General features: G+C 40.5%; 1 protein-coding gene across 1 annotated transcript; it reads right to left on the minus strand.

Annotated features, from left to right (window-relative positions):
- Nucleotides 1–26,740, minus strand: KICS2 (KICSTOR subunit 2). The gene is made up of 3 exons (XM_022571632.3): nucleotides 26,178–26,740; nucleotides 14,125–14,410; nucleotides 1–2,588 (listed from the first exon to the last, which is right to left on the minus strand). The coding sequence occupies exons 1-3, from the start codon at nucleotides 26,410–26,412 to the stop codon at nucleotides 1,772–1,774; spliced, it is 1,338 nt and encodes a 445-aa protein (XP_022427340.1). The 5' UTR covers nucleotides 26,413–26,740; the 3' UTR covers nucleotides 1–1,771.

Genomic DNA, 26,740 nt, shown 5'->3' on the forward strand with positions numbered 1-26,740 from the left:
ACTCGCCTCCACGTTCCACTGAAGCATATTTCTTTTAGGTACAGGAGACCCTATCATTAAGGCTAATGGTGGTTTTACCTAGGGAAAAAAAATACATGAACACCAAGGAATATTTTTCAGCTTCTCAGCAAAACACAAAAGGGAGGAAAAATGACTTGACTTTTTAGTTCCAATTGTTTTCAATTTTTTATGTAAGTTCAATGTTGTAAAATCGGTCCAGATTTTCATAGAACCTGAGTGAATAAAATGCAGAGGTAAATCACTACTTTCTATTTAAAGCAAACTGGCTTTTTACAAATCATGACTTAAAAAAAAAAAAAAAGAAAAAAGAAAGAAAAGAAAAACACATGTTCTCCCCAGAAAATAGGCCAGTGGGCTCTTCCACCAGGGAGTCCAGGCTGAGGTGGGCAGGCCTCCTACATGGGCTCAAAGGGGCTCTCCGGTCTCTGCCAATGCTGCCAGCTTGCCTGCTATGGCCGCCCAGTAAAAACAGTGGCTCCGTGCAATCATGAAAAACAGGACTGCTCTGATCATTACGCTGCACACAAGCTTTGAATGAACTATCAAATAGTTACAACTCAATTAGTCTTTGTGGCTTATTTTTATTCTGAATCAATAACCTAGTAGTGAAGGTCTCCACAGCCCATTATGGCTTTACTGACCTATCTCCTTCCCCATGAACACCTACTGAAGGAAAGTGTTAAGGAAGCATGTGTTAAGATGTATCACTGCTTCTAAAAATAATGTGGAGGAGACAGGCATGAAACCCAAGTTCAGATGTGCTTAACTGCGGGGTTGATGACTCAACTACGAAGAGGTCTTTTGAATGCACAATTGATTTTTAGCAAGTAAAAGGTATCAAGACCTCCATTTTGATTTTATAAAAGTAGGCTAAGTTGCATAAAAGTGGCTGAAAAACCAAGATGGCCTGATTTTTCAGCCTAAAAATAACCAGGGAATAGAGCCAAACACGAACATACATTTCAGCAGAAAGGTGATAGAGAGCCAAGCAGATTATACTTTGAAGAAGGAAGAAACCCCACTTAATGGATTATGCTAACTTTAAAACAGAGAGAAAAATTGAAACTTTATAAGGGGAAAAGCAAACGCAGCTAGGTGTGTAGATCACCTCAAAAGAAACCACTGCTATTAAAGTTGCCATGAGTATCTTCGGAATTGTTAAAAAACAAATGCTAGGCTACCACTCTGATTCACCTACAATTTCACAAACTGATAGAAATTTCTCACCAAGACCCTAATTTTGGCATCAAAAATATTAATTTGTTGATAACAAAACTTAGTTTCATGTTAATTTGCTAACTTATGAGCTAGAAAACAGTCCTTGATTCTAAAAAAGCCGTTTAATATCATATCCCAATTACTCATCCAGAAAGAGGGAGAAAGGAGAGGGCATTTGAAATTGCACTGGAACACAACGTTTAGAATAATATAAAACATCTGGAAAGAAAAATCAAGGGCCAATAAATATTAATCTACATGAAATACAGGAAAAAAAGGAGAAAACGCCGAAAGTACCTTGCTGTACCACGGAGACCGGCAGCCATGTTCACCTAGCTTACTCTTTGGATATGTAACTGAGCTGGCCTTAACTGCTTATAAAGGGTGCAACACAATTAGGGAGAATGTGTCTTTAATTTAGATCTGAAAGAAGCACAGGTGGATGGAAACTCTAATCACAGACCACTGTAGATCGTCAGAGCAATTAAGAACACAATTTCCAGTCTTGAAAGCCTTTCACACAAATCACCTGCTAACCTTTGGATCCAGGTTTCAGACTAGCAAAAACCTTGGGGTTCTTAAGGGCAAGTGAGATCTCACTAAGGAAGGAAATAAAGTGGGAGTCTCTTTCAGATTTCTTTGACTCGAAAATGACAACAATGGTAAAGTGGGGTTCTGGGCGGGTAAGGAAGTAGGTGCTCTGAACTTTGTCATCATAGAAGTGGACCACCTTCTCCAAGCTGTTCAGGTCGGACGTGCGGTCTGTCATGATCATGATGACATTGGGCCAGTGCAGGACAGGCCTGTCGCTGGGCAGAGATACCACGGCTGGATACTGATCCACGCCCTTTGGGGCCTCTCTGTAGGAATGGGGGTGGTGGTAGCCATGACCCTGAAAGCTCTCGGAACCCTGGTTGTCAAAGATTAAGGACACGTTGGCAGCGTCGTATTTCCTGATGAAGCTGGAAATCTTTCCAAAGAGGTCTGGGTTGGCTTTTGCAGTCAGCGTTTTCATTTCTGAAGCAGTCGTTTGTCGGCTCAGTGCCTCGTGAAAGTAGAAGCTAAATTTGGCAAGAAGCATGTTTTTGAGTTTCAGCAGCCAAAGGAAAAGGTGTGGGGGCTGAATGGCCTTCTGGGACTGCCCTCCAAACAGATGTTTCTTGGTCTCCCGTTGCTTTTCAAAGATCTGGCCCCAAGTCTGCAGCTTGGTGTGAGCGCTGTGTAAGTTAACCAGAGACGGGAGGAACTTCCACTCGGAGACCTGAGCCTGGGCCTTCAGGAGATGACTCAGTACGTCGACCTCCAGCTGGAAACTGCTTTCCAGAGGGCTGAGGATGGGGTGGTGAAATCTAAAGGGGGAAGAAATGAGTGGAAATGTGACCCCACAATGACACTTTCTATCCTCAAAAAAACACAGTGTGGTCAGACTAATACTATGTTTGGGGGCGGGGGAAGGAAAGATGGAAAGATTCCATGTTGATTTATTTAAAAGGTCATTCTGATATAACTTCGTCATATCAGAATTACATCAGCACCATAGTCTCCTGTGGAAATAGCCTGACATTAAAAAAAAACAAAAAATGAGAATAGCCACTACCTTCTGTTCAAATACAGAGAAACTGAATTAGCTGTAAGTCTTTCTTACAGCTTACAAAAAACACCAAGGTTTTTTGTTTTGTTTTGTTTGTTTGTTTTTGGCCACGCCTCACGGCTCGTGGGATCTTAGTTCCCTGACCAGTGTTCAAACCCGGGCCCACGGCAGTGAAAGCACCGAGTCTTAGCCACTGGACCACCAGAGAATTCCCACTATAGGTCTTTCTTAACTTATTTTATTTATTCTGGGAATTGTATGACAAAACAAGACAACCTATTTTCAGGGTGTGGTCCTAAAGAGGCAAATAAAAGGTCACTAAAACATCTCTTAAATGTGTACATAACACATATCAACTTATTTAATGTTCACAGTAACTCCAAAAGGTATTAGGAAACCTATTTTGCAGATGAGAGTAGAGACTATAAACCAACTGAAACAGTATACAATCCATAAATGTTTATTAAAGGAATAGGGCTTCCCTGGTGGCACAGTAGTTAAGAATCCACCTGCCAATGCAGGGGACACAGGTTCGAGCCCTGGTCTGGGAAGATCCCACATGCCGCGGAGCAACTAAGCCCGTGCACCACAACTACTGAGCCTGCGCTCTAGAGCCCAAGAGCCAGAACTACTGAGCCTGCGTGCCACAACTACTGAAGCCCACGTGCTTACAGCCCGTGCTCCACAACAAGAGAAGCCACCGCAGTGAGAAGCCCACACCCCACAACAAAGAGTAGCCCTGGCTGACCCCAACTAAAGAAAGCCCGCACACAGCAACAAAACAGCCAAAAAATAAAAAAAATAAAGGAATAGAACATTTATCAGAAAGCCCTTACTCACTTCTAGTCCTCAAATTCCCTTCATATTTAATCACAGTTAAAAACAAAATCGTGGCTAAATTTAAAAAATCTTATACTTCAACCACTTTCCATTTATCTCAGGATAAAATCTAAAATCCTTAAAAAGGCTTACAAGGCCTCGAAACACCTGGTCCCTCCTCAGCTTGAGCCACATTCTCATTCTTCTCACTTTCTCCATATATTAAATAACTAGAAATGCGATGGTATACCAGAGAAGGTTAGGGTAATAGCATAATTTCATTTCTATTTGTTCTAGACAAAATGTTTTTTAAAAATTTTGACCATGATCTACAGTAAGAAATACTTTATATTGTGATGAAGTGCATACATCGATAGATAAAAGGTTTTAAAATTTCACATTTACCCTTACTATGCACAATGTACTCTTGATATTTAACTACATATATTTTTTTTTTCTTTTTTTCTGTGGTACGCGGGCCTCACTGTTGTGGCCTCTCCCGTTGGCAGAGCACAGGCTCCAGACCCGCAGGCTCAGCGGCCATGGTTCACGGGCCCAGCTGCTCCGCGGCATGTGGGATCTTCCTGGACCGGGGCACGAACCTGTGTGCCCTGCATCGGCAGGCGGACTCTCAACCACTGCGCCACCAGGGAAGCCCAATATATATATTTTAATTAGATTACTGCTCACTAACTTAATTTTATGACTCATGGACTGCTACCTGCTGTTTGTAAAACAGTTTTTACTTCACTTGTCTAGTAAATTGAGCGGGAAGGGGACAGGCTGTGGGAAGGTCCTCTCTCCCCAGCAGAGGGGATAACGGGCACGTGCAAAGACCCTGAGGCCAGTGACAGCCTGAGCCTTTTCCATCAACACTTCTACTTCAGGTCTCCTCTTCAGAGTCACTTCCTTCAAAATGTCTTCTTTGTCCTCCCCCAGACTAGGTCAGGCCCTCTAATTATATCCTCTAGTTTCTTAATACCTGTCTTCCCCTTTGTAGCTTAATCGTATAACTTATCAGACAAACTGGGGCACAGGGTCACCCTTGCTTTGAGCCCCTTCTGAGGGGAAGTAAAAGCTGCGTTCTTCCTTCACTCTATCTCTCAAACACGCAGCACGTAGTAGAAACTCGGTAAATGTGGTAACTATGTGAAGATTTGAATCCTAGTTTCTGCCTCATTGACTCTGTTGTTTATGACCTATATGAAGTTCTGTAACAATGAGATGGAATGGTTATCGCTTCTCAGCCTTTTGGCTAATATCAAGTGTGGCAAAGGACTGGATGAGGAGAGTCCTTTCTGTATGGACCACTTAGAACTTTCTTGCTCATCTTTTTCTTCTGAGAAATGCCCAGGGAGTTTCAGTGTCTGCCTGGCCTGATGCACCTCCTTCTCAAGGAGCCTACATGAAGCCCTTACACTCTTCCTCAAGTTCCAAAGGATCTGCAGAGGTTTCAGGAATTATCTTAGCAAGTGATCCCATTTTGAAGGTGTGGGCAAGATCTAGCATTTCCCAAGCATATCATATGCCCCAGGCACCATGGGAGATGATTTACAGGCCTGAGCCCATGTAATTTAATTGCTTCACTGTCAATGAGACAGAAGATTCTTACACATCTGTTTTGGCCCTGGTTGAAGAGGAAAATCCTGGTTATCAATTAAACAATTAGGAAAAAAAAAATCATCACAAGTATATCTAGAGTTTTAAAAAAATCTATTTAAACAAATGGGATTATGATTAAGAGAGCCCAAACTAGGTTGGATATTATATGATAGAAACTGATTATCATGTGATAAATAGGATGTAGCTAGTCACATAACAATAACACATTGTTTTTTTTCTATTACTGGTATTTTACAATCAACATCCTTCAAGATACGGAAGCTAAAACATGGGTGGGAGGTGTAGTCTAATAATACACTCAAAGAATCAGAAAGATAAACCAGATCTCAAATCCTCTAGCTCATGTACTCAATTAATTAACTAATTTGGACTCTTCAAACATTACATGCTTTGAAGTAAACGTTAAGAAAGCCTAACACGGGACTTCCCTGGTGGCACAGTGGTTGGGGGTCCGCCTGCCAATGCGGGGGACGTGGGTTCAAGCCCTGGTTTGGGAGGATCCCACATGCCGCGGAGCGGCTGAGCCCGTGCGCCACAGCTAATGAGCCTGCGCCCTGGAGCCCAGGAGCCACAACTACTGAGGCCCGTACGCCTGGAGCCCCTGCTCCGCGGTGGGGGGAGGCGCCACAATGGGAGGCCCACGCACCGCAGCGAGGAGTGGCGCCCCGCTCGTCACAGCTGGAGAGGGCCCGCGCAGTGGCAAGGACCCAGCATAGCCAAAAATAAATAAATTTGTAAAAAAAGAAAAAGAAAGCCTATCACACACACACACACACTATAGCATGTCTCAGAATCTTTGCATTCTGTGAAATGCTCCTACCACCTTAGCCTTTAGGCAACTTGACACTTAATGAGCCTTAAGTATCACCAGATTCTACAATCATGGATATCACGAAAATCTGCCAAGGAGCTATGAACACAGTAAGACTGTTAGTAAGAGGAAAATGGTTTCATTCTACCACAAATAACAATACTCAAAGTGATGTTTCTGCTTCCAGCTGGAAATCATCATTTATATCCAATGTTCTCTTGAAAGAATATGAATTCTCTTCTCTGTACAAACCTTTAGAAAGAATTCTGCACAAGCTCTTCCGTATACATATACGGAAAAGTGTTTAAATGTTCAACATTTATTAGGATGAATGTGAATGCCGAAGCTACTTTTCATCCGTAAGAAGAGCTAAAAATTCATGCTAATGTTATTCTGCCAAGACTCTGAGATTAGCATTATGTTGTATCATTTTCCCATTCCCACTCTGTGCCTCATACCTATTCACATCTCACACCGTAGTGGGGTCTGTTAAATTGTTGTAATCCAAAAACATACAGCTTGAAAGAGCCTGAATACAGAATAAATTGACAACTATTTGCAGAGAACATCTGCTCCAAAAAAAGCCAAAAAGAAAGACAGAAAAAGAGAGAGAGAGGAAGGGAGCTCCAGCACACACTCCCTCCTTCACAAATCTCCATCAAGGAGTTCCTTCCAAAAGAAGTATGCAGGTCCCATGCATGTGAGAAGTCAGAAGACCAATTAAAAATAAAACTGTAGTACAATGTGAATATATGAATGTCACAAAACTGTACATTTAAGCAACAAAACGTTATGCAGCCATTAACAAAAAACACAAAGTACTGATGCATGCTACAACATGGATGAACCTTGGAAACATTATGCTAAGTGAAATCAGCCTGACACAAGAGGACTGATGTCACATGATTCCACTTGTATGAGAGACACCGAAGAGGCAATTTCACAGGGACAGAAATTAGAATGGAGGTTACCAGAGGCTGAGGGGAGAATAGGCCGTTATTGCTGAATGGGTACAGAGTTTCTGTTTGGATGATTAAAAAAAAAATTCTGGAAATGGATGGTGGTGATGGTTGCACAACATTGTAAATGTACTTAATGCCACTCAACTGCACACTTAAAATGGTTAAGGTGATAAATTTTATATTATGTATGTTTTATTACAACAAAACAATAAAATTTAAAAAAATCAAAAAAACCCCAAAAAACACACAAAAACTTACACTTAAAAATGGTTAAAGAAGTAAATGTTATGTATATTTCACCACATTTAAAAAATCCATAATCTCATTTAAAACAATCACTATACTAGTTTTTAGATATAATTACATTGAGGATATAAAGATGAATTAGACAAAGGTTTGCCCTACAGGACCTCCCCTGGTAGAAGGAGGTATTTATAATGGCTATAAGCAGGAAGTAATACATCTCTTACGAGGGGTACAAATCAACTAACAGTTTAGAAAAAGGAGCAATTCCTTTTGGTTGAAAGGTTGTGCAGGTCATAGAGGAGACAGGATTTCAACTGAGTCATAAAGCTTAAAGAACAGGTAGGATTTAGCCACGTGAAGATGAGAGCTTAAATTTCTGGCCCCAGTTCTTAACCACCCCTGATTCCACACCCTTTGCTGTGTGATTCTGCGGCCTCTCCCACCAGAGGTAGAGTGTACTTTCCCACCCCTGGACCATGGATCGGGCTATGTGACTTGCTTTGGCCAAAGGGATGTTAACAGATCTGATGCAAGCAAAGGCTTCAAATGAGCTTGACTGGGCTTGTTCTTTGGCACTTGGGCGTCATCACTGGGTAGCTGCTTCCCCTCTAATCTTGGGCTCAGAACGAACACACGTGTAGCTGACCAAGCCCAAAACTCACAGCAATAAGCCAAGCCCAATGAGACCAACAGTGTTCAGCAGAGCTACCCAGTTAAGCCCAGCCTACGTCAGACAACTCCCAATTGACCTGCAAGCCCGAAAGTGTGATTTTGGGGGTAGTCTGTTATACAAAATAATTGTGGCAACAGCTAATTGACACATGATAGAACTTGACGAGGTTCAGAACACGCTACCCCAAAATATGGCATCTTGGTATATTGACTATTTTAAGCTGAATGAATTTGACAAATGACATATGCAGGTAACATTGAGAAATGACATATGCAGGAAGGACTTTCTGACCCTCTCCTGAAGCAGATCATAAAACCCTCATGTAAGAGGTTCCCTCCCTGTACCCTGAGGAAAGGAGCATCCTTATCTCCAAAGACATAAGGTCACAGAGAGAAATCTGAACGGGCCTCGCTGTTTCCCCCAGTTTAGTACACTTAGCTCATGCCTTTTTTCATCCTAGCACATTTTTCCACAACTCTCTCTCTTCATCACATCTAGCATAAAAACACAGGTTTAACAACTTCTTTGGGTCTTCATTTCCTTAGAAGGCTCCATGCCACATAAAACCTATATTAAAATACATTTGTATGCTTTTCTCTTGTTAATCTGTCTTTTGTTAAAGGGCCCTCAGCTGAGATACTTAGAAGAGTAAAGGAAAAAGATATTTTTTCCTCCCCTACAAATTGGAGGACATTCTAAGCAAACTAAGTAACAGGACCCAAGGTAGGAAATGGCAAATTTCCTTATGGGGAATACATTAGATTATGGACTGTTTTTTTTGGCTTCTGCTTAAAATCCTCAAAGTTTTCTCTTTGAAGCTGCTTCCTTTTTACTAGGAGTTTGAGTGCAATTTAAGGCATCTGATGGGCCTTAGGTAATTTGAAAAGTTGGGATGGGGCAAGATCACAGAAACCCTTGAGTCTCCACTGTTAAGATCTAGGCGAGTCAAATACCTAGAGTAGAACGCGTCCTACAGAAATCGTACTATTGCTGGTTTTGCTTATGAAATTTTCAGTGGGCAACAGTTAACCTTGTTGAACTACACACATGCAACTAACTGTTTCATTAACAGTCTTATCATCATGAATCTTTTTTTTTGAAGGAAAAAGGGCATAAAGACTAAATAAATCACTGTTCTGCCCTTGGTGAGAATTCTGTCATTTGAAGCATTCAGATCAAAAAAAATGTGCTTCCTAAAATGCAAACAGAAATTTATGTAACTCAGTTTTTAAAAAAATGCTCTTTAAATCCTAGCTATAAAATTATGATTAAAGAATAAAAATCATTTAATAGAATATTATTGCCACACCAGATGGATTTTTAAAAGCTGTCTAGAATGAATAATTGCTGACTTCTTTAAAAAAATTATTTCTTAAAAATCATGTTGTAAAGCTAGTGGTTTCCAGTGGGGAGAGGGAAGGGGGAGGGGCAATATAGGGGGAGAGGATTAAGAGGTACAAACTATTATATTTAAAATAAGCTACAAGGATATATGGGACTTCCCTGGCAGTCCAGTGGTTAAGACTCTGTGCTTCTACTGCAGGGGGCATGGGTTTGATCCCTGGTCAAGGAACTAGGATCCCGCGTGCTGCACGGCATGGCCAAAAAAAAAAAAGGGATATATGATACAACACAGGGAATACAGCCAATATTTCATAATAACTATAAATGGAGTATAACATTTAAAAATTGTGAATCACTATACGGTACACCTGAAACTTATATAATACTGTGTATCAACTATACTTCAATTAAAATTTCTTGATTTAGGAGAGTATATATTAAATTGCATTTATAATCTATCTTCGAGTTTTGTTTTAACCATGAAATAGAAAGATAAGCCAGAATTTTCTTTTATGTCCACTGTACAAAACAGGTAAATAAATTCAAAACAAATTCTACTGAATCAAAAAATGTTCCACTGATAATTCCTTGGAAATAAAAACCCAAGTTCTACTTCTCCTCAAAAGTATTCAAGGAATAGTAGACACCCTGACCCTGCATGAGTTAATCCATGTTTTTTCTTCTAAAGGGCACACAATGAAAACTCAAATGATTAATGTTAATTATTCAATTGGAAATGCAGCATCACAAATGACTGTGATTCTTAACCAATTTACATTTGCTTAATAATGTAATAAGTTTGCCAAAAGAGGAAACCTTTAACACCATTCTACTCTGAGCACACCTGGCTTCCAGAGGAGAAAAACAAAATATGACTCCCCTTCATCTCTGAAAGCAAAGGGCAACTCACGTTAATTTATATCTAAAATAATTTCACTTCCCAAAGAAAATGAATATAGTATACAGAATTTCAACTTTTCAGAAATTCTAAACTAAAGAATTTATGTTGTTCAAATTAACCCAAAGCCTCTACTGTAGATAATTTTTAGGCTAGGATGTGTCTGTGATCATTAATTCCCTATTAAGTAGACAAAGGTAGCATTGGTGGAGGATGGAGACAATAGCTGAAAACACCTATTGACCATATGTGATTTACAGCCAGCTCCATCAGTATCCACTCAGCAGGATAAGGGGTACTGCCAAGTACTGCCCTAAGATCTTCAAGAATGAAACCTGGGCTTTTGCTACTGCAATGGAAGAAATTCCCAGGCCTCTGAGAAGTGGGATGTTTCAAAGAAGGTTCAAAGATGATAGGTCACAAATCTAATAAAATAAAAACAATTATATAGTAATAACCATTCATTACTATGACACAACATACACACAGGCACTTGCACACACATTGGTAAGGTTCAATAACCAGTATATCCTAATGTTGGCATCTTTTCCTTATTTATCCAATTTTTCTTGCAGACTTATGTATCAGTATCACAGGGAACTTTTAAAACAGACAGGTTTCTAGGCACCCAACCCCAAATCACTGAATGTTACTCTCTTGGGAAAGAAGAAGGGCTCAGGCAACGGTATTTTTCTTAAGCTCCCAAAATGGTTCAGCAAAACACTTTCACGTTAGCATTTGGGAATCACCACATAAGATCTCTTCCTCTTGAGAATCACAGCTCCAATTGTACTGTAGTTTTTGGTTTAAAAAAATGATTTTATTAAAAGAAAACATATACTAATCAGATTTGAGTGAGAAATAAAACAAAATTTCCAAAGATAAAAAAAATCTGTAAACATGTAAAATTTGTTTAAAAAAAGGAAATGTGTGTATTTATATGCATAAACTATCTCTTGAGAATGACAGAACTTGTTAACATTCGTTGACTCCTAGGAAAGAAATTAAGTAGCTGAGGAACAGGGGCAGAAGGTAGACTTTTCACTACTGCATTTTTTTGTACTTCATAAATTTTGAGCCATGTTCATATATTACCTACTAAAAATAAATAAAAATTTAGAATACAGCTGACCCCTGAATGACATACATGGGTCTGTACTGCACAGGTCCACTAATATACACATGTAAAATATATTACAAAATGTATGTAATATATTTTAGGAGGTAACATATTTTAGTAGGTAATATATTCAATACTTTGAATCTCTGTATGTGGAGTCACAGATATGGAAGAACCTATCCTTTCTACCTGCCTTTTCTTTCAAAATCCTACCTGCCCTTAAAAGTCTTCTCAGATTCTACCTCCTCTGTGAAGTCTCTTTTAATCTCTCTTAGCCTACTTCCCCCAGTCCATTAATCAGATGAGTATTAGGCTTAATTTGGGAATATAAATGAATATATCTGCCTTTCTTTTTTAAGCAAACATATCTGACCTCATACATCCAAAGGAGTGGCATCCTTCAAAGTCATCACTTTCCATTTATTTATTTATTTTAATTTTTAAAAACATCTTTATTGGAGTATAATTGCTTTACAATGTTGTGTTAGTTTCTGCTGTATAACAAAGTGAATCAGCTATACATATACATTTGTCCCCATATCTCCTCCCTCTTGTGTCTCCCTCCCACCCTCCCTATCCTACCCCTCTAGGTGGTCACACCGAGCTGATCTCCCTGTGCTATGCTTCTGCTTCCCACTAGCCATCTATTTTATGTTTGGTAGTGTATACATGTCAATGTTGCTCTCTCACTTTGTCCCAGGTTACCCTTCCTCCTCCCTGTGTCCTTGAGTCCATTCTCTACATCTGTGTCATTATTCCTGTCCTGCCCCTAGGTTCATCAGAACCATTTGTTTTTTTAGATTCCATATATATGTGTTAGCAAACGATATTTGTTTTTCTCTTTCTGACTTACTTCACTCTGGATGACAGACTCTAGGTCCATCCACCTCACTACAAATAACTCAATTTCGTTTCATTTTATGGCTGAGTTATACTCCATTGTATATATGTGCCACATCTTCTTTATCCATTCATCTGTCGATGGACATTTAGGTTGCTTCCATGTCCTGGTTATTGTAAACAGTGTTACAATGAACATTGTGGTACATGACTCTTTTTGGGTTTTTTTGTTTTTAACATCTTTATTGCAGTATAATTGCCTTACAATGGTGTGTTAGTTTCTGCTTTATAACAAAGTGAATCAGCTATACATATATACACATCCCCATATCTCTTCCCTCTTGCATCTCCCTCCCACCCTCCCTATCCCACCCCTCTATGTGGCCACAAAGCACCGAGCTGATCTCCCTGTGCTATGTGGCTGCTTCCCACAAGCTATCTATTTTACATTTGGTAATGTATATATGTCCATGTCACTCTTTCACGTCATCCCAGCTTACCCTTCCCCCTCCCTGTGTCCTCAAGTCCATCCTCTAGTAGGTCTGCATCTTTATTCCCATCCTGCCTTTAGGTTCTTCATGACCTTTTTTTTTTTCTTTTTTTTTTAGATTCCATATACATGTGTTAGCATAGAGTATTTGTTTTTCTCTTTCTGAGTTACTTCACTTTGTAAGACAGACTCTAGGTCCATCCACCTCACTACAAATAACTCAATTTCATTTCTTTTTATGGCTGAGTAATATTCCATTGTATATATGTGCCACATCTTCTTTATCCATTCATCTGTTGATGGACACTTAGGTTGCTTCCATGTCCTGGCTATTGTAAATAGAGCTGCAATGAACATTGTGGTACATGACTCTTTTTGAATTATGGTTTTCTCAGGGTATATGCCCAATAGTGGGATTGCTAGGTCATATGGTAGTTCTACTTTTAGTTTTTTAAGGAACCTCCATACTGTTCTCCTTAGTGGCTGTATCAATCTACATTCCCACCAACAGTGCAAGAGGGTTCCCTTTTCTCCACACCCTCTCCAGCATTTACTGTTTGTAGATTTTTTGATGATGGCCATTCTGACTGGTGTGAGGTGATACCTGCCTCATTGCAGTTTTGATTTGTGTTTCTCTAATGATTAGCATCACTTTCCATTTAATTCGTCATAAAATTACTGAGCACCTACTATGTGCAAGGCTCTAAGCAAGGCTCCAAGGACCAAAAATAAAACTGAGTCATTCACAGTCAATGATGTTCACAACACTACTCAAATTCTTTTGGAACTGCTTTTTGGGCCAGGCAGTGAGCAATACATTATAACGAGTCTCACTTTATAAGCAGCAATTTCCTTCAAAAAATTTTTTCCAGTTGATCAACATCTTTTCAAAAAAAATTAAACTGGCTACAAATATCTTTTTGACTACCAAAAAAACATGCCCTGCTCTAAAGCACAGATGCCTGCCTGCACCAAAGAAGTTTAAGACAAAATCAAAACTATGCGACAGGTGCTGAAAGCAATTATAAAGGAGTTCCCTACACATGTTAAGTAATGGCTCCATCAGAAGAATCAAGTGGATAACTCACCAAGATGATGACTTTGAAAGGGACATTTATTTGAATAGTGATTTATTAAAAAGTCACACTACGTGATATACAATTCTCTTGTTGTTGTGTGAATTCTTTCATAAGCAGAAAAACCAGTTACAATACAACCTTTAAGGATTACTTCATTCTCGACCTTTTGCTACTGCTCAGAGAAGCATCCATCCAGTATGGTGTTAACTAAGCCCAAAGAAGATGTCTAATGCATACCTGTTGATTAATTAATGTGTATAAAATGTAATACAACTATTTCTCCTTCACAGTTATTCCATCACAGATTTCCGCAGGGGTGTGGGGAAGACTGAGACTCTGTGGGATTGTGAGGCTGCCACACTCCTCCCTCCCTCCTCCCCTACACTGACCTGGAGCTGTATTTCTTGAGGATGGTGTCTAAAAGGCCAACGAGCTCTTCGGCATTGATGAACTTCTGTGTGCTGAGGGTGTACATCTTCTCATAGAAGTCTGCAATCTCCATCCGAGCCTGAACAAAGAAGCAGAGCTGCTCGGACAGGTGGGAAAGGAGCTCTTCCACGTGAGGTGCGGTCCCCCCTAGGGCACCACGGCCAGTCACCACCTTCTTTAGCTCATTATGCAGGGAAGTGTAGATGGTGCGGATGGAGTCCTTCCTGCTGAAGAAAGACTGGCCCCCTGGTAGACAAATGACATAAGCACATGACAGGTAAGGTAGAGAAACTGCAAGTACAAAACACCTCTCAGCATCCAAAAGGAAAGAATCTAAACTGCTGAACTCAATGAGCTTTCATCTACCATGTTCTCTGACTTCTATGATTTGGATTTAAATATCTTGTGATTCATAATTTCACTGTAAATTAACGCTGGTACAACTCAGTGTAGTGGTGGACCTGTGTATAATTTCCTTACCCAGGAGATTGGTTCAAGATGGTGGACTAGAAGGATATGCTCTCACTCCCTCTTGTGAGAGCACCAGAGTCACAATTAACTGCTGAACAATCATCAACAGGAAGACACTGGAACTCACCAAAAAAGATACCCCACATCCAAAGACAAAGGAGAAGCCACAGTGAGATGGTAGGAGGAGCACAATCACAATAAAATCAAACCCCATAACCGCTGCGTGGGTGACTCACAAACTGGAGAACACATACCACAGAAGTCCACCCACTGGAGTGATGGTTCTGAGCCCCACGTCAGGCTTCCCAACCTGGGGGTCTGGCAACGGGAGGAGGAATTCCTAGAGAATCAGACTTTGAAAGCTGGTGGGATTTGATTGCAGGACTTCGACACGACTGGGGAAACAGAGACTCCACTCTTGGAGGGCACACACAAAGTAGTGTGTGCATCGGGACCCAGGGGAAGCAGCAGTGACCCCACAGGAGACTGAACCAGACCTACCTGCTAGTGTTGAAGGGTATCCTGCAGAGGTGGGGGTGGCTGTGTCTCACTGTGAGGACAAGGACACTGGCAGCAGAAGTTCTGGTAAGTACTCCTTGGGGTGAGCACTCCCAAAGTCCGCCATTAGACCCACCAAAGAGTCAGGATAGGCTCCAGTGTTGGGTCGCCTCAAGCCAAACAACAAACAGGGAGGGAACCCAACCCCACCCATCAGCAGACAAGCGGATTAAAGTTTTACTGAGTTCTACCCACCAGAGCAACAGCCAGCTCTACCCACCACCAGTCCCTCCCAGAGAGCCTCATCCACCAGAGGGCAGACAGCAGAAGAACGACTACAAGAACTACAATCCTGCAGCCTGTGGATCAAAAACCACATTCATAGAAAGACAGACAAGATGAAAAGGCAGAGGGCTATGTACCAGATGAAAGAACAAGATAAAACCCTAGAAAAACAACTAAATGAAGTACAGATAGGCAACCTTCCAGAAAAAAGAATTCAGAATAATGATAGTGAAGATGATCCAGGACCTTGGAAAAGAATGGAGGCAAAGATCAAGAAGATGCAAGAAATGTTTAACAAAGACCTAGAGGAATTAAAGAACAAACAAACAGAGATGAACAATACAATAACTGAAATGAAAACTACACTAGAAGGAATCAATAGCAGAATAACTGAGGCAGAAGAACGGATAAGTGACCTGGAAGACAGAATGGTGGAATTCACTGCTATGGAACAGACTAAAGACAAAAGAATGAAAAGAAATGAAGACAGCCTAAGAGACCTCTGGGACAACATTAAGTGTAAGAACATTTGTATTATAGGGGTCCCAGAAGGACGAGAGAGAAAGAAACGACCCGAGAAAATATTTGAAGAGATTATAGCCGAAAACTTCCCTAACATGGGAAAGGAAATAGCCACCCAAGTCTGGGAAGGGCAGGGAGTCCCATACAGGATAAACCCAAGGAGACACACACCAAGACACAGAGTAATCAAATTGGCAAAAATTAAAGACAAAGAAAAATTACTGAAAGCAGCAAGGGGAAAATGACAAATAACACACAAGTGAACTCCCATAAGGTTAACAGCTGATTTCTCAGCAGAAACTCTACAAGCCAGAAGGGAGTGGCATGATATACTTAAAGTGATGAAAGGGAAGAACCTACAACCAAGGTTACTCTACCCAGCAAGGATCTCATTCAGATTCAATGGAGAAATCAAAAACTTTACAGACAAGCAAAAGCTAAGAGAATTCAGTACCACCAAACCAGCTCTACAACAAATGCTAAAAGAACTTCTCTAGGGGGTTCCCAGGTGGCGCAGTGGTTGAGAACCTGCCTGCCAATGCAGGGAACACGGGTTCGAGCCCTGGTCTGGGAAGATCCCACATGCCGCGGAGCAACTGGGCCCGTGAGCCACAACTACTGAGCCTGCGCGTCTGGAGCCTGTGCTCCGCAACAAGAGAGGCCGAGACAGCGAAAGGCCCGCGCACCGCGATGAAGAGTGGCCCCCGCTCGCCGCAACTAAAGAAAGCCCTCGCACAGAAACGACGACCCAACACTGCCAAAAATAAATAAATAAATTTATTTAAAAAAAAAAAAAAAAAAAAGAACTTCTCTAAGTAGGAAACACAAGAGAAGAAAAGGACCTACAAAAACAAACCCAAAACAATTAAGAAAATGGTCATAGGAACATACATATCGACAATTACCTTAAACATGAATGGATTAGCCATTTGCTTGGAGCCTGTCCAACCAACAAACACAGGCTCGCTGAATGGAAACAAAAACAAGACCCATATATATGCTGTCTACAAGAGACCCATTTCACACCTAGGGATACATACAGACTGAAAGTGAGGGGATGGAAAAAAAATATTCCATGCAAATGGAAATCAAAAGAAAGCTGGAGTAGCAATACTCATATCGGATAAAATAGACTTTAAAATAAAGAATGTTACAAGAGGCAAGGAAGGACACTACATAATGATCAAGGGATCAATGCAACAAGAAGATATAACAATTATAAATATATATGCATCCAACATAGGAGCACCTCAATACATATGGCAACTGCTAACAGCTATAAAACAGGAAATGGACAGTAACACAATAATAGTGGGGGACTTTAACACCTCACTTACACCAACGGACAGATCATCCAAACAGAAAATTAATAAGGAAACACAAGCTGTAAATGACACAATAGACCAAACAGACTTAATTGATATTTAAAGGACATTCCATCCAAATATAGCAGACTACACTTTCTTCTCAAGTGCGCACGGAACATGCTCCAGGATAGATCACATCTTGGGTCACAAATCAAGCCTCAGTAAATTTAAGAAAATTGAAATCATATCAAGCATCTTTTCTGACCACAACGCTATGAGATTAGAAATAAATTACAGGGAAAAAAACGTAAAAAACACAAACACATGGAAGCTAAATGATATGTTACTGAATAACAAAGAGATCACTGAAGAAATCAAAGATGAAATGAAAAAATACCGAGAGACAAATGACAATGAAAACATGACAATCCAAAACCTATGGGATGCAGCAAAAGCAGTTCTAAGAGGGAAGTTTATAGCAATACAATCCTACCTCAAGAAACAACAAACATCTGAAATAAACAATCTAACCTTACACCTAAAGGAACTGGACAAAGAAGAACAAACAAAACCCAAAGTTAGTAGAAGGAAAGAAATCATAAAGATCAGAGCAGGAATAAATGAAATAGAAACAAAGAAAACAATATCAAAGATCAATAAAGCTAAAAGCTGGTTCTTTAAGAAGATAAATAAAATTGATAAACCATTAGCCAGACTCATCAAGAAAAAGAGGGAGAGGACTCAAATCAATAAAATTAGAAATGAAAATGGAGAAGTTACAACAGACACTGCAGAAATACAAAGCATCCTAAGAGACTACTACAAGAAACTCTATGCCAATAAAATGGACAACCTGGAAGAAATGGACAAATTCTTAGAAAGGTATAACCTTCCAAGACTGAACCAGGAAGAAATAGAAAATATGAACAGACCAATCACAAGTAATGAAATTGAAACTGTGATTAAAAATGAAATTGAAACTGTGATTAAAAATCTTCCAACAAACAAAAGTCCAGGACCAGATGGCTTCACAGGTGAATTCTATCAAACATTTAGAGAAGAGCTAACACCCATCCTTCTCAAACTCTTCCAAAACATCGCAGAGGAAGGAACACTCCCAAACTCATTCTGTGAGGCCACCATCACCCTGATACCAAAACTAGACAAAGATACTACAAAAAAAGAAAATTACAGACCAATATCACTGATGAATATAGACGTAAACATCCTCAACAAAATACTAGCAAACAGAATCCAACAACACATTAAAAGGATCATACACCATGATCAAGTGGGATTTATCCCAAGGATGCAAGGATTCTTCAATATACGCAAATCAATCAATGTGATACACCATATTAACAAATTGAAGAATAAAAACCGTATGATCATCTCAATAGATGCAGAAAAAGCTTTTGACAAAATTCAACACCGATTTATGATAAAAACTCTCCAGAAAGTGGGCATAGAGGGAACCTACCTCATCATAATAAAGGCCATATACGACAAACCCACAGTAAACATCATTCTCAATGGTGAAAAACTGAAAGCATTTCCTCTAAGATCAGGAAGAAGACAAGGATGCCCACTCTTGCCACTATTATTCAACATAGTTTTGGAAGTCCTGGCCATGGCATTCAGAGAAAAAAAAGAAATAAAAGTAATGCAAATCGGAAAAGAAAAAGTAAAACTGTCACTATCACTGACATGATACTATATATAGAGAATTCTAAAGATGCCACCAGAAAGCTACTCGAGCTAATCAATGAATTTTGTAAAGTTGCAGGATACAAAATTAATGCACAGAAATCTCTTGCATTCCTATACACTAATGGTGAAAAATCTGAAAGAGAAATTAAGGAAACACTCCCATTTACCACTGCAACAAAAAGAATAAAATACCTAGGAATAAACCTACCTAGGGAGACAAAAGACCTGTATGCAGAAAACTATAAGACACTGATAAAAGAAATTAAAGATGATACAAACAGATGGAGAGATATACCATGTTCTTGGATTGGAAGAATACTGTGAAAATGACTATACTACCCAAAGCAATCTACAGATCAATGCAATCCTTATCAACTTACCAATGGCATTTTTTACAGCACTACAAGAAAAATTCTTAAAATTTGTATGGAGACACAAAAGACCCCAAATAGCTAAAGCGGTCTTGAGAGAAAAAAAACGGAGCTGGAGGAGTCAGACTCCCTAACTTCAGACTATACTACAAAGCTACAGAAATCAAGCCAATACGGTACTGGCACAAAAACAGAAATATAGATCAATGGAACAGGATAGAAAGCACAGAGATAAATCCATGCACCTATGGTCAACTAATCTATGACAAAGGAGGCAAGGATACACAATGGAGAAATGACAGTCTCTTCAATAAGTGGTGCTGGGAAAACTGGACAGCTACATGTAAAAGAATGAAATTAGAACACTCCCTAACACCATACACAAAAATAAACTCAGGGCTTCCCTGGTGGCGCAGTGGTTGAGGGAATGCCTGCCAATGCAGGGGACACGGGTTCGTGCCCTGGTCTGGGAGGATTCTACATGCCGCGAAGCGGCTGGGCCCGTGAGCCATGGCCGCTGGGCCTGCACGTCCGGAACCTGTGCTCCACAGTGGGGGAGGCCACGGCAGTGAGAGGCCCGCATACCGCAAAATAAATAAATAAATAAAAAATAAACTCAAAATGGATCTGAGAACTAAATGTAAGACCGGACACTATAAAACTCTTAGAGGAAAACATAGGAAGAACACTCTTTGACATAAATCACAGCAAGATCTGCTTTGATCCACCTCCTAGAGTAATGGAAATAAAAACAAAAATAACAAATGGGACCTAATGAAACTTAAAAGCTTTTGCAAAGCAAAGGAAACTACAAACAAGATGAAAAGACAACCCTCAGAATGGGAGAAAATACTTGCAAATGAATCAATGGACAAAGGATTAATCTCCAAAATATATAAACAGCTCACGCAGCTCAATATGAAAAAAACAAACAACCCAATCCAAAAATGGGCAGAAGACCTAAATAGACATTTCTCTAAAGAAGACATACAGATGGGCAAGAAGCACATGAAAAGCTGCTTAGCATCACTAACTATTAGAGAAATGCAAATCAAAACTACAGTGAGGTATCACCTCGCACTAGTTAGAATGGGCATCATCAGAAAATCTACAAACAACAAATGCTGGAGAGGGTGTGGAGAAAAGGGAACCCTCTTGCACTGCTGGTGGGAATGTAAACTGATACAGCCACTATGGAGAACAGTATGGAGGTTCCTTAAAAAATTGAAAATGGAATTACCATATGACCCAACAATCCCACGACTGGGCATATACCCAGAGAAAACCATAATTCAAAAACATACATGCACCCCAATATTCATTGCAGCACTACTTACAATAGCCAGGACATGGAAGCAGCCTAAATGCCCATCGACAGACGAATGGATAAAGAAGATGTGGTACATATATACGATGGAATATTACTCAGCCATGAAAAGGAACAAAATTGGGTCATTTGTAGAGATGTGGATGGATCTAGAGACTGTCATACAGAGTGAAGTAAGTCAGAAAGAGAAAAACAAATATCGTATATTAACGCATATATGTGGAACCTAGAAAAATGGTACAGATGAACCGGTTTGCAGGGCAGAAATTGAGTCACAGATGTACAGAACAAACGTATGGACACCAAGGGAGGAAAGTGGTGGGTGGTGGTGTGATGAATTGGGAGATTGGGATTGACATATATACACTATATGTATAAAATGGATAACTAATAAGAACCTGCTATATAAAAAAACAAATAAAATTCAAATAAAAAATTTCCTTATTCATGCACCAATATTCCCCCAGCCCACTTCAATGAGGATTCAGATCTAATTCAGAGGATGATTAACCTTGCAAGTGACATCAACCTGGATCTAAAAAGTCCTCCTTCCACATAAAGATATTTAAAACAAAAGAGAACACCCAATTACGAAACACTGTTGTTATTCCTGGTAAATCAGAAAATTTTATTTCTGCTTTGGAGTTGCGTTTTCCTTTCAAGCTGTATGAGAAAATGGAAAACACGGACTACTGGGATCCCAGGGGAACAAAGGGACTGTTAGTGCTCTTAACAAGGTTGACAGTACAGTTTTTGTCATAATAAGCACCATATTGTGAATTATTAAGAATAGGAAGTGGGACTTCTCTGGTTGCGCAGTGGTTAAGAATACGCCTGCTAATGCAGGGAACATGGGTTTGATCCCTGGTCCAGGAAGATCCCACATGCCGCGGACCAACTAAGCCCGTGTGCCACAGCTACTGAGCCTGTGCTCTAGAGCCCGCGGGCCACAACTACTGAAGCCCACGCGTCTAGAGCCTGTACTCCGCAACAAGAGAAGCCACTGCAATGAGAAGCCCGCACACCGCATCGAAGAATAGCCCCAGCTCGCCGCAACTAGAGAAAGCCCATGCGCAACAATGAAGACCCAAAGCAGCCAAAAATAAAGAAAGAAAGAAAAGAAAATAGAAAAAAAAAAAAAACAGTAGGAAGCAATTATAAATAACTGCTGCTGTAACTCATGTTGTAACTCAGGGGTTCCAAAGAAAATCAGCCAAAAAGTAAGGCCACATACATTCTTTTCAACAACCAAAAAGGTTCAAATGGCATAGACATTATTTCTTTACTTCTGTATTAATACATGATCAACTATGCTTCTAATAATTATGGGGCCAGTTTCATATATGTTTTCTTAAGCAATTCTGTACCCCACCAAAGGTCAGAGGTAAAACATTAGGAGAACAAAAAGCAACAGGGCAGGTTTAAAACAGTAATTCTTAGGAATATATAAAACTCTCAGAGATGAATGATATTTTAAATTTTCTGTTGATATTCATAGAATGCTTTAATGAATGAGTTACTGTTCTAAACATACCAATTAGGAGTATAAATTACTTATCAAGGCATTTGTAAAATGTCCTCTTAATGAATGAAACATTTCACAATTCATTGCCCAGTTTGCATTTCAAGAAATGAATCTTATATCCCTTACCACTATGGCAACCACCTTGTCCCAGTTTACCCATGACTTTCCAGGTTTTAGTACTGAAAGTCTAGCTTCTCAGGAAACCCTTAGTCCCATGTCCTGAAAACCCCCGCAACTCCGGGCAAACCTATAGGGTTGGTCACCCTACTACTACTGATTTCACAGGCAAACTGCTGATACTGAAAAAGCGTTTTCTCCAATATACTGCCCAGACTGACTAGCATTCACATCATTTCTCCTACTAATAGCAGCAAAAACCATATGGTGAAGGTGGATTGACCCTGACACCAACATCCCATACAGCACTGTATCCTGGAAGGTTTGCCTTTCCTCTCCACCCATATTAAGTCTAGCTTTGCAGATTTTGTAAAGTGATAGTATGAAATAAATGGACCTCTGTGCCCAGGTCTAAGACAAAATCTCTTAGGTTACGAAGGTAGCAAGAGTACCAAGTAAAATTTAAAAGCTCTGGAAGTCTGAAAGACTTGGTTCCAAATCGCAGCTTCCAAATTTACAAGCTGTGTGATGTGCACGGGACTTAACCTTAGCCACTTTGAGCCTTAGTTGTTGTTTTAACATGAAACTAAAAAGACACAATGAAATAACATTTGGTATGTAACACACCTGGAGCAAAGCACATAATCAATACTGCTAATCCCTTCCCCTTCCATTTATAACTGATAAAAGAAGCTCTCAATACTACAGAGTTTGCCTTCTGCAACTCTGTGGTAAATTGGGAGCTTCAAGTACTGTAAAAAGAATAGCTAGCTATTTGATAGATAGCTAGGTGACCTTAATTGTGTACTCACTTCTGCTGTTAAACAAGGTGAACTTGGTGAAAATTTTAACTCTGGGTGAAAAATGGATACCTTCCTTCATTAGATTACCCTTACCTGGGGGTGTGGAAACACCGTATAAATATAAAGAATACCTTTTAAAGCTTATCAATAAACATCCATTACTACTATGTGAAACCAGGTTACCTGACACTTTAAGGAAGGGAGAGACCACCAACGCATTTGTTTTAAATATGTCTCTCTTCTCAAAGCTCTCAGGAGCACAAGCCTACTTGGTGACTACCCTGGTTAGGAATATCCAATGGGGAGTGGCCTTCCTTCATGCTGGGAAATAAGGAATCAGAGACACCAGACTTCTTGTCTCAGCTTTTTGAATTTACAAAATATGATTATTTTGAATTGTTTCCATGGAAGTCTCGTTTTATGAATGCTCATTATTTTTCAAGATTTCAACAGTCTATCTCACATTATGAAATTTCAAGCAATGAGTATATTAAAGTTTTGCACTTCTAATTGAATATTTTATTCCACAACTTCTTGCTAATGATACTCTTTAAACATCAGTTCTCAAGTTAAGTCATTTTCTACCATGGTATCTTCCAGCCACCAGATGTTGAGGAAACTCTCCAGCAATGAAACAAAGGGGAGAAAAGTATGACCTTCTAAAGTCCTCTGCAGGTATTGAGTCAGCATACTTTAATCACTGATCTTTCCCCAAATAGATATATTCTCCCCTCAAAGTAAACAGAGGGCTCCAAGATAAGGGTTGACCCCAAAGTTTTTCAGCTGAGCCAAGACAGGAACAGAAGGCTCCCTGTCAGGTCTGTTCTTTGTCTAAAGTCCCACACTTGCATCTATAATCAGGATTCACTGCCAAGGTCTTCAATAAACACCAGTCACAAAAGTGAAGTCAAAAAGACTCACTTTTTAAAACCGTGCTTTCTACATGTTTAAAAAATACACATAAACTTTTTGTTTTGCCTTTTTAAAGAAAACCATATAAATGTTCTAAATAGCAAAGTAGTTGACGAACATGGGACTGTTTTAAGTAGCAACACAAAAATTTTCCCAAGTTTTTAAGAAAACGGAGAGTCAATTCAATAATCATGAAGTCATATTGTAAGCACGTTGATATCACAAACATTCCAGTATCAAAAAACGGTAAGGTAATTGCAAAGCTAAAAATTTACATCTGGAACCTACATTTACTGTACACGAGAGTAAGCTATGTGGCATTAAACATGCCATTTTCAGAACATTTACACCGAAGTGACAGATCAGCTGGGAGCCTAAACAGCGCCTGAGCATGTTTCACAGTGTAAATTGCTCCGTGGATCAATTTCAAAGCACAGCCCTCAGGCTCACCCATGCAAGCTGGGGTCTGTGCAGAACTAATCGCTTTACATAATAAGGGCCACTTCAGAGAACCCAAGTCAGAGACAGTGATGGGCTTGTGCATGTTCTTAGGCACAGCCAGGCACCTAAAACCAGGCACATACAACTTAAACTAGAATAGATTTCTTAACTGAGGTCTATACATAGGCTTTAGGAAATCCAAGTGAACCCTTTCAGATTACATGCAAAATTGTATTACATAGATATTTTTCCGGGGAGTGAGGCCACAGGTTATCAAATCCTCATAGGTGAACTAAAAGAAAAAAACATAAGAAACACGGCACTGGGATCAATCACCATTCTTCATGGGGCGGGGGAATCTAAAAACACTAAAACTGCAAGAAAATTACCCACCTTCAATTTTACGCCAGAATCCTCCCCATTTTCATATATACATAATAATATGTAAATTATTTAATATATAACTGTAAATTATACTACATCTACAATTTTTATAAATCATTTGGACACAAACACAATCTGACAGTTCAAAGGTAGGTATTCTGGTATAGGCTCTGTCACCTACCCGCACAACTGCATGCACACAATTTGCCAATCTGTAGAAAGGGGAATTATAACACTGCAAGAGCAATTGTAAATCTCTGAGAAGTGCCACTGTAAGAAAAGGAGGAAAAATTACACAAGGTGAAAGAAACTACCTGACTAGTTGTTGCCAGTAAGTCAACACACTAAATAACAAGTTATTGTTTGAAAAGCTAAAGCACAGTTAAGATCTCAGAAAGCCCTGCCCCTTGAGTGTTTACTGAAAGCAAGATGTACATGGTCACCTTCAGGCAATACAAGGAAACTGGGGGGGAGAAACTCAAACTGGAATCTGCACTCAATTGTACACTTCTATTTTATACTGTTATGTGTCCTTCATTCATACCAGACCCTGTGCCTCTGATATTAAAGGGTCTAAAATACGCCAAAGTACTAAAACAACTCTAAAAGCTCTGGGATTCATAATATTGGTAATTATAAGTAGTAATACTTCGTATGTATAGCCCTTGGCTTTCACATATATTATTTCCTTCTGATTTACTCATACTAATTGTTTCTACTAGTGAAAATCAGCTTAATCAGCTCCTGCATCTTATTTTCAGGGGCAAGATTTATCATGGGATGATAAGAGTGTTTACCATTTTCCCTGTAAGGCCCCTCTTGTTAGTGTTAGGCATATTTCTTGCCTTTCCTGTCCAGCATTCATTTTTCTCTTCATTCGTTAGATATTTATTGTGGGTCTACGAAGAGGGGGTAGGACTCCACCTGTAACTCTCTGGGGCCTTAAGAAGCCAGACAATAGTGTTCATGAATTCTAACTAGGTTGTATTGCCAAGTTTTGCTCCTCTCGCCGCAGTGTCACTGGTTAGAGAGCGAGGACATAGAGTTTAACTTCTCATTTATGGCACCAATCCATGCATAAGCAAAATGGATACTGCCATCAGTTTGAAGCACAGCCCTGCAAACAACATCCACCCGGACGGCCAATCTATCTGCCGCGGAGGCCGGTGGGCGGGGTTTGTGGAAGCCGAGGGAAGGACGGGATCGGTGGGAGGAGACCTGGGAGTGCGGAGTTGAGCCTGCGGCTAAGAGTGACAGAGACAGGGAACCCAAGCCATTGCCGATGGGGGAATATACTCCCTTTCCTTCCTCAAGGGGCACGGGGGGCGGGGCGGAGGTACCTAGTTTCTGCCCCAGGTAGGTGAGGCTGTGATAGACCTTCTCTGCCGCGGCCAGGTGGGCCAAGGCCGCCAGCAGCGACAGCCAGCTGCCCCCCGCGCTCTTGTTGGCCTCTCGTTCCTTCTCCACATTGTCCTTGGCCTTGTCGTAAGAGAAGATACCCAGGTGAGAGAAGAACGTCTCCAGCACCGCCTGTTCCACCGGGACCGGGGCTGCCAGCGGGATAGACTCCCCCATGCGAGCTGCGCTCCAGCTCCACCCACGTGGCTCGCCTCTCCCTCGCACTTCCGGGTTCTCAGGGAACGGGCGCACGAGCGTGCGTGCGCGTGACCGCCGCAAGCGGCGGGCTCGTGAGCGCGCGGCCGCCTGGACCGCGCCTGGGCCTTAGAGAGGACGCGGTTAAGGGTCAAGGCGGGAGAGGGATGGCCGCTCCTTAGCTCCTGAGCGACTCCGGCGCTTCGGTACCCGCAGCTCTGACTATTCGGACCCTCAGGGCAGAGCGCGAGGCAGCCCGCTCGCTGCTCCGTGGAGCTGAAGGCGTTCTGAGGTGAGCTGAGAGGCCCCT

The sequence above is a fragment of the Delphinapterus leucas genome, chromosome 11 (assembly GCF_059928025.1).
Source record: "Delphinapterus leucas isolate spDelLeu-1000000601 "Yukka" chromosome 11, BTC_Dleu_Yukka2, whole genome shotgun sequence".
In the NCBI taxonomy this organism is placed as follows: domain Eukaryota; kingdom Metazoa; phylum Chordata; class Mammalia; order Artiodactyla; family Monodontidae; genus Delphinapterus; species Delphinapterus leucas.

What these genes read in the sequence shown, in the direction of transcription:
- KICS2 (XM_022571632.3), bottom strand. Translation starts at nt 26,412, where the DNA reads ATGGGGGAGTCTATCCCGCTGGCAGCCCCGGTCCCGGTGGAACAGGCG. An exon ending in CTACCTGGGGCAGAAACTAG is followed by an intron (nt 14,411 to 26,177) that starts GTACCTCCGCCC and finishes TTTGTCTACCAG; the next exon opens with GGGGCCAGTCTTTCTTCAGC. An exon ending in CTCAAGAAATACAGCTCCAG is followed by an intron (nt 2,589 to 14,124) that starts GTCAGTGTAGGG and finishes TTCCCCCTTTAG; the next exon opens with ATTTCACCACCCCATCCTCA.